Source organism: Myotis brandtii, unplaced genomic scaffold (genome assembly GCF_000412655.1).
Source record: "Myotis brandtii unplaced genomic scaffold, ASM41265v1 scaffold2169, whole genome shotgun sequence".
NCBI lineage: Eukaryota > Metazoa > Chordata > Mammalia > Chiroptera > Vespertilionidae > Myotis > Myotis brandtii.
Genome location: NW_005358132.1, coordinates 1 through 8,064, shown reverse-complemented (window position 1 = coordinate 8,064; position 8,064 = coordinate 1). Strand labels below are relative to the sequence as shown.

General features: G+C 55.6%; 2 protein-coding genes and 1 gene segment (V, D, J or C); all 3 read right to left on the bottom strand.

The window, feature by feature from the left end:
* Positions 1 to 653: 653 nt before the first annotated feature.
* Positions 654 to 1,343, bottom strand: LOC102257603 (immunoglobulin omega chain). Its single transcript, XM_005865970.2, has 2 exons — positions 1,111 to 1,343; positions 654 to 1,009 (listed from the first exon to the last, which is right to left on the bottom strand). The coding sequence occupies exons 1-2, from the start codon at positions 1,241 to 1,243 to the stop codon at positions 654 to 656; spliced, it is 489 nt and encodes a 162-aa protein (XP_005866032.2). The 5' UTR covers positions 1,244 to 1,343.
* A 2,779-nt stretch (positions 1,344 to 4,122) lies between these two features.
* LOC102257300 lies at positions 4,123 to 4,614 on the bottom strand. The segment is given in 2 exon segments: positions 4,123 to 4,421; positions 4,545 to 4,614. Coding segments are annotated over 2 exon segments (345 nt in total).
* Positions 4,615 to 6,456: 1,842 nt separating this feature from the next.
* LOC102256994 (immunoglobulin omega chain) lies at positions 6,457 to 7,048 on the bottom strand. The gene is made up of 2 exons (XM_005865969.2): positions 6,911 to 7,048; positions 6,457 to 6,809 (listed from the first exon to the last, which is right to left on the bottom strand). Exons 1-2 carry the CDS (start codon positions 7,041 to 7,043, stop codon positions 6,457 to 6,459), a joined length of 486 nt encoding a protein of 161 aa, XP_005866031.2. The 5' UTR covers positions 7,044 to 7,048.
* Positions 7,049 to 8,064: the final 1,016 nt, after the last annotated feature.

The following is an 8,064-nucleotide window of genomic DNA, read 5'->3' as shown; positions in this document are numbered from 1 at the left end:
GGAGGGTGTCACTGAGAGTCTGTGCTGGTTGTGACCAACCTTCTGTGGTTTGATCAGAGAAGGAGAAGGTTGTGTCCATGACCAGGGTGGACACTAACATATCAGACATGAGGGGTCAGTAGTGACACAGGGTTCACACATATGACATTAATCTGTGGGGGAGCATGGCTGTCTGGGTGACCATGTGCAGTTGCAGACACAGGATGTGAGCTGATAGGAAACATAGGCTGGTCTCGGCCCCTGGCCCCGGCACAGGCTCCTGAACCCTTGTCACTCCCTGGGGGATGGGCGGCCTTTGCTGATGAGGGGACGCTGGGTGGGCTCCTGGGTGAGGACGGGCCACTGGAGAGGCCGGGGAGGATTAGAAGCTTGGAAGCCTCACACCCGCCCCCCATTCGCTTGAAGGGGAGAGGGCTCAGGGGGAGTTTGCAAATTCACTGAACACAAGGGAGGGATCCTGGGAACCTTTGCTGTATCGCCAAGAGGTTGTGTGATATTTTGGACCCCTCACCTGTGATTTGCACCTTGTGGGACTGGCCCTTTAACTGTGGATCCAACACCGTCTCCAGCAGAGGCCACAACAGTCACTCCTCGCTGAAGGGAGGCTCAGAGGCACCACCTCTGTGCCCAGGGGTTTTGGTCTCACTTCCTTGTCATATGGGACACTGTGGGTAACGGTAGTTGCTCCCACTGCCAACGGGTGTACCACAGTAATATTCGGCCTCATCCTCAGGCTGCAGCCCTGAGATGGTCAGGATCCCCGCTTTGGCCGAGGCGTCATTGGATCCAGAGAAGCGGCTGGGGACCCCGGAGCCCTGGCCCTTTTCTGAGTCTGATTTATAGTAGAGGAGGTACCGGGGACGGCTCCCTGGCTTCTGCTGGTACCAGTTTATCCAGTAATCAGTAATAGGATAAGTAGTACCACTCAGGGTGCAGGTGAGTCTGGCTGTGGCTCCCGGAGATGCAGAGAGGGAGGGTGGCTGAGTAACAGCAAACTGGGAGAAGGAACCTGCAGACACAGACACTTGTCAGTGATGGGCAGGGACCAGGGGATGTTTCCCAGGAGACTGAGCAGGAAGGGAAGAAGCCTGGTCCCAGGCCTGTCCCTACCTGTGCAGTGAGAGAGGAGCACGAGGAGCAGAGGAGTCCAGGCCATGGTGCTCACAGCCCTGAGCCCACAGTGGGGCTGGGCTGCCCAGGCCTCCTTTTCTCCCCCACCCTCTGCCAGAGGAGGGGCTGCCATGCAAATGGGGGTCCCTCCAGGGACTGCCCAGTCCCTCCCTGGGCCCTGGGGCTGGAGCTCAGCTCACACCCCAGACTGAGGGGCATGGAGGTGGGCTCACCCCTTGGGGGGCCCTGGGAGGAAGCACCTGCTGAGACCACACACACAGGTCCCCACTCAGCTGACTTTTTCAAGCAACAGAAGACACAGCTGCTGATTCCCCATCAGTGAGCTCAGGGCCCAACTGCCAGGCCCAGGCTAGTGAATGGTCCTCATTGAGCAGCTGGTGGAAGGCCCACAGCGCCTCCTGCTGGTCACAGGACGCACAGCTCCTCATGGACCAAAGCCCTGAGAGCCCAGCTGGAGCCTTCAGCTCCAGGTCATTGTCTCTATTCACACAGCCATGGTTTGATTTCCAGGTACTTTGATTTTAATACATTGTCAGTGTATACTTCTTCTTATGTATTACTGAACTCTGTTTTCTAATAGTATCTTCAGAGATTTTATGTCTTTATTTGTGAATAATATCTTGTTATTTTCATGTTTTTGTATCAGGAACTGGTGGGCACCAGCTCTTGATCAATACATTTAAGAAGAATCAATATTGTAACGAAATTCAGTGTTTCTATCCACAAATTAGGAATACCTGTTTATTTATTCGAGTTTTCTTTACTTTCTCTTGCAATGTTTTATAGCTTCCCATGTTTAACACTTCATTTTTCTCAGACGCACCCTATAGCATTTCTCAGTTATATACCTATGGATGGTGTTGTTTTGTTTTTTAAAGCTGCAGTCAGCTCTTTTGGGGGTGTCTCTTCCTGTGCGGAAGCTTTTTAGTTTGATGTAGCCCAGTCTAATATTTTTGCCTTTCCTTCTCCTGCCTATGGGTTGAATTAATAAAATCTTCTCTGAGATCCATTAGCTTAGCATCTATGTTTTGTTCTATGTAATTTATTGTTTCGGGCTTTATTTTAGGTCTGTGTGAGGTCATCTTTGAACATGAGGACAGCGGTAATCTGGCTTCATCCTCTGGCCTGTGGCTTTCCCGTTTTCCCAGCACCATTGGTGGGAGAGGCTTTCTTTTCCGTGTTGTATGTGTTTCGCTCCTTTGTCAAGAAGCATTTGCCCGTAAACATGTGCATTTATTATTCTGGGCTCTCCGCTCTGTTCCCTTGGTCTGTGTGTCTGTTTCTTTTCTTTTCTCTTTTGGTCAATACCATGTTGTTCTGATGATCGTCGCCGTGTGGTGTAATTTGAAGTCAGTGTAATTTGTGAATGACAGCTCTGGCTTTGTTCTTTGTTTATCCCGATGGCATCGGCTATTTGGGGTCCTGTGAAGGGAGGCGGCTGAGACCGACCTGGTCTGGGACGCCCTGAGGTCCACAGGGGGCGCCTGGCAGAGGAACCCAGACTAGGAACAGGTGGCTGGGTTTGCAGCTGAGAGAATACCCAGCAGATCCTCTCCAGACCTGTCCTGCAGCGCCCCCTGCTGCCCCAGGCGGGGATTCCTCCAGGTGAGAGAGGAGAGGCCAGGAGCCCAGAGAGGAACCAGCCTTCCTCACACCTGGTCCACAGAGACCCCAGCCCGACCCCAGCAAGGGGAACCAATCAACTCCTCATCTCTATGCTGCCTCCTCATTGCCACACCTCAGCCCAGCGGTTCTCAACCTGTGGGTCGCGACCCCTTTGGCGGTCGAACGACCCTTTCACAGAGGTCGCCTAAGACCCTCCTGCATATCAGATATTGACATGACGATTCATAACAGTAGCAAATTACAGTTATGAAGTAGCAACGAAAATAATTTTATGGTTGGGTCACAACATGAGGACCTGTATTTAAAGGGCCAGAAGGCTGAGAACCACTGCCTTAGCCCATCCTTCAAAGTGCTATTCCCTGAGCAGGCAAGCTTCCGGGCAGCAACTCTATCTGTTCACAGGCTGTGGGATGAGCCACAGAACCTGCCCTGAGTGGGAATTTGCCCCCGTCCTGCATAGAAGAAGGAGACGGGATGGAGTCAGGCTGTTCCAGGCTCAAGGGGTGGTACGTTGGTCTGCACTCACCCGTGCTGCTGTTCTTTGGGCCTCACACCCGTCTGCAATGGGAACAGAGCGAGTGTAGAACTTTGTCATGGTTTTCTTCCTCTTTGCATCCCAGGTTTGAACAACCCCTCACAGAGGGAAGCAATGAAGGGAGGTCTCTTATAGGTTCGTGGGCTTTGATAAAGGTTAAACATATTAACTGCACACCTGGTCTGGACAGAAAGTGTGCTCCACACTCTGGTCAGAGGAGAGTCCGTGTAGTGGGGTCCCGGGTTCTCTGACCTCACGCGAGTTTGATGTGGTTGTTTGTCTGACAGATGGGAGGGCAGAGGAACAGAGAGATCCCGCCTCGTCCCCTTTGTCCAGCTCAATGGCATGAACAGGAGTCAAAGCCACCGGCCTCCGAGTCCCTGAGCACATTTCCTGTTCACTTGGCGGTTCCAGACCCGGTGGTTCCCCTGCCCCGGGGGACACTGGGATATGTCTGCAGGGGTACGTGTCAGCCATGACTTAGAGAAGAGGGCGCTACTGGCTCCTGAGGGGGGGAGCACAAAGGATGCTCCTAGAGGCTCCACAAGCACATGACAGCTTCCCCCGCAGGAGTGAGGGCTCAGAAACCCGGTTCTCACTAACTGGCCTCGGTGAAGTGAGCCCAAAGCCAGCAGGAGACCGTCCGTCAACACATGGAAGGACATGTTCACATTATGGAACTAAAATAGAGGAACTCATGAAATTTCACTCTAGCATTGCAGCAGAGACAGGAAAGAGCCCGCTCCTGGTGGGTGTGGGAGGAGTGCAGCCCAGGACAGCAGGCTCTGGGGAGTTTTTGTCTCACTTCCCCAGGGGCCTGAATCACTGTGCTAATAGTTGCCATAACCATAGTAGTCAGCCTCATCCTCGGGCTGCAGCCCCGAGATGGTCAGGTGGGCGGCATTGGAGGAGCTGTCGATGGAGCCAGAGAACCGATCTGGGACCCCCGAGGGTCTTTGGTTATCTTGGTAGATCACCATGGTGGGGGCCCTGCCCGGGCGCTGCTGGTACCAGTGCACATAGTTGCTTCCAATGCTGCCGCTGCTGCGGGTGCAGGAGATGACGGCCTTCTGTCCCGGAGACCCCGACACAGACGGGGGCTGAGTAAACACAACCTCCGCCCAGGACCCTGCAAGGAGGGGGCGACACAGACATCAGAGGGGACAGCACAGACCCCTGGCCCAGGGAGGGAGGCGAGGGGATGTTCCTGGGTGACAGTCAGGTGCCCCCCCAGACCCCCCTCAGGCAGCACCTGTGCAGTGAGCCAGGAGGGCGAGGAGAAGGGGAGCCCCATCCATGGTGCACAGGCCCCCACACTCTGCTCCCTGAGCCGCACAGCCAGGCTGAGCCCTCACCTTCTTATGAGCCCTGATCCCCAGGGGGAGGCTCCATGCAAATCTCCCCCTGTCTGCAGGCTGCTCAGCTCCTCCTTCACACTTGGCCTTGGTCCCACCAGAGAGAAAAGCCTGAGATGGGTCCTTATTCCCACAGAAGACCTGCCTGGGGCTGGGGGCTGGGCGGGGAGGGGGCACAGCTGAGCTACTGGAGAGCAGCCAGCAGGGGCTTCTACCACAGCGCCCCTGGGGGACACAGGGCGCAGGTCAGCCCTTGGGGATTGAAAGGGTAGCATGAGGAGGAGAGGGTGCAGGCCAGGGGCACACAGCTGGGCCCAGAGTGGACTCGGGCAGCCCTGCGCCCCCCTGGCAGCCTTGCCTAGGAAAGGGCTGGTTGTGGAGGTCTGGCCCCGACTTCCTTCTGGCCGCCCCTCTCCCTGCGCAGTAATAAGGCCCTGGGCTCCCATCTGTGGTTGGAAGAGGCCGTCAGCTGGTCCTGCTGTCCCCTGTGAGCAGCCTGGGAGAGGCCGCTGCTGGGCAGCCCCTGTCGGGATGTGGAGGCAGGAGCTTCTGCTCAGAAGCCTCTGGGCCCGCATGTCCCTCTGTGAGCACAGAGCTCAGTCCTGGGCTGGGCGGTGCCTGACCTTCCCGCACGGGGCCTCCCTCAGCCCCCAGATGGCCCCTCGGCTCCTGCCCCTCCTGCCGCGGTCACGCTCTGGCCTGTCCCATGGCTCTGACTTCCTGTCCTCTCCCCTGGACGCTGGCTGATCACAGGGATTTAAAAGCCTGTGGAGCCAGAGCTGCCACCACTTCCAATGGGACTCAGATTTCTGTGTGTTTGTTAATCCTCACCCGAGGGTATGTTCCCATTGATGTTTACGGAGAGTGGAAGGGAGAGGGAGAGACAGAGAAACATCGAGGTGAGAGAAATACATTGATTGGTTTCCTCCTGCAGGTGCCAACCAGAATCTGGGCCAAGGAGGAGCCTGCAACGGATGTACCTGCCCTTGACCAGAATCTAACCAAGGAACATTTGGTCCACGGGCCGACACTCTATCCACTGATCAACACCGGCCAGGGGCTAATGTGACTAATGTTAATATATTCAGTGTTTTGTAGACACTGATATCTTAAGGAAAATAATTCAGTAAATAAATACGAAGCAAGTGAAACGATGCTGGAGAAGTGAGCTCTTTGTTGCCTGAGAAACCTTCCATTCAGGATGGACAGGGAGTTAAAAGAGCAAATTATTCCAGGCAACGTTACATCTCCTTCTTTTCTGTTTTACCTTGAATATTTCTTAATTTTTCAATGACAGGAGGAATTTGTCACTTTTCTCTGAAACCCTCACGTGAGGATGGAGTTGAAACCTGAAGAGCCCGAGGGAGAGGAGGGGGTGAGGGAGGCAGCAGCAGAGGAGGGAAGAGGGGGAGGGAGGGTGTCACTGAGAGTCTGTGCTGGTTGTGACCAACCTTCTGTGGGTTTGATCAGAGAAGGAGAAGGTTGTGTCCATGACCAGGGTGGACACTGACATATCAGACATGATGAGTCAGTAGTGACACAGGGTTCACACGTATGACATTAATCTGTGGGGGAGCATGGCTGTTGGGTGCCCACGTGCAGTTGCAGACACAGGATGTGAGCTGATAGGAAACATATGCTGGTCTCGGCCCCTGTCCCTGGCTCAGGGCTCAGGAAGCCCTTGTCACTCCCTGGAGGACAGGTTGGCCTTCTGCTGATGAGGGGACGCTGGGTGGGCTCCTGGGATTGACACCCCAAGTGCAGGCAGCCCTCACTTCTGGGCTCAGGGGTTTTGTTCTCACTTCCTCATCATATGAGACACTGTGTGTAATGAAAGCTGCTCCCACTGCCATGAGGTGTAGCGCAGTAATAGTCGGCCTCGTCCTCAGGCTGCAGCCCCGAGATGGTCAGGAGCCCCGCATTGGCCGAGACATCTTTGGATCCAGAGAAGCGGCTGGGGACCCCAGAGCCCTGGTTCTTATCTGAGTCTGATTTATAATCCAGGAGAAATTGGGGAGGGCTCCCTGGCTTCTGCTGGAACCAGGATATCCAGTAGCTGCCAACATTGGAGCCACTGCTCAGGGTACAGGTGAGTGTTGCTGTGGCTCCAGGAGATGCAGAGAGGGAGGGCAGCTGAGTCAGCACAGGCTGGGAGAGGGACCCTGCAGACACAGACACTTGTCAGTGATGGGCAGGGACCAGGGGACCTTTCCCAGGAGACTGAGCAGGAAGGGAAGAAGCCTGGTCCCAGGCCTGTCCCTACCTGTGCAGTGAGAGAGGAGCGCGAGGAGCAGAGGAGTCCAGGCCATGGTGCTCACAGCCCTGAGCCCACAGTGGGGCTGGGCTGCCCAGGCCTCCTTTTCTCCCCCACCCTCTGCCAGAGGAGGGGCTGCCATGCAAATGGGGGTCCCTCCAGGGACTGCCTAGCCCCTCCCTGAGCCCTGGGGCTGGAGCTCAGCTCACACCCCAGACTGAGGGGCATGGAGGTGGGCTCACCCCTTGGGGGCCCTGGGAGGAAGCACCTGCTGAGACAGCACATCACTGAGCACAGGGCCCAGCCACAGGCCCAGGCTCCTATTAGTTAAGGTCCTTAATGTGCAGCTGCATTGGGACCACAGGGCGGTCCCACAGCGCCCCCTGCTGGTGGCAGCACACACCTGCCCTTGGCCCAAAGCCCTGAGGGCCCAGCTGCACCTGCAGCTCAGAGGGGACTGTCTCTGGCCACACATCCTGGCCTGGTCCCAGGTCCTGTGACTCTGATGCACTGGAGCCTCCCTGCAGCGCCTCACTCCCAGGAGGAGTCCCGTCTGTGGGAGGAGCCATCATGGACACAAAGGACAGATTGATTAGGTCTCCCCTCCAGTGAAGATGGTGCAAAAGTCAGTGCACAGTGACCCTCATGTCCGACGTCACAGACCAGGGACACCTTCCTCTGGTTACTGGGACTCACAGGGCTGTTCAGGGAATTTCCCGGGAACACACTCAGGGGCAAGTTCAAAGGAGGACTTTCCACCAGACCTTTCAGGTCATGAGATGCATGTGCAGGTTCATAGAGATCTGATGGGATGGACTCAGACACATCATGGCTTTTGCAGGCCTCACATTGGCCAGTGGAAGGTTGACTGTGTGTTGTCATCTCAGAATGGATAGGAAACTGGTGGTGGTCCTGATGGAAGCGTGAAGGAGGAACAGGGCATCCTCTGTGTGGAGCTGTGAGCGGCATGGGTGACATGTTGGAGCAGAATAACGGCTAGACCAGCCCATATGCCCTCATACAATCATTTCCCAGTTTCCTTCCCCCACGTCACAGTGTGCATCCTGTGTTCATTCACACAGAGGCCTCAAACCCTTTGTTTTTCCTTCATGAAATGCCCCCCACCCCTCCTCCCAAGTAACTCTTGGGACTTGGGGCTCAAG

Excerpts from the sequence above, each read along its gene's own strand:
- LOC102257603 (XM_005865970.2), bottom strand. The coding sequence starts at position 1,243 with ATGGCAGCCCCTCCTCTGGCAGAGGGTGGGGGAGAAAAGGAGGCCTGG. Across the intron at positions 1,010-1,110 it reads GCTCCTCTCTCACTGCACAG|GTTCCTTCTCCCAGTTTGCT; the intron begins GTAGGGACAGGC and ends CTGTGTCTGCAG.
- LOC102256994 (XM_005865969.2), bottom strand. The coding sequence starts at position 7,043 with ATGGCAGCCCCTCCTCTGGCAGAGGGTGGGGGAGAAAAGGAGGCCTGG. Across the intron at positions 6,810-6,910 it reads GCTCCTCTCTCACTGCACAG|GGTCCCTCTCCCAGCCTGTG; the intron begins GTAGGGACAGGC and ends CTGTGTCTGCAG.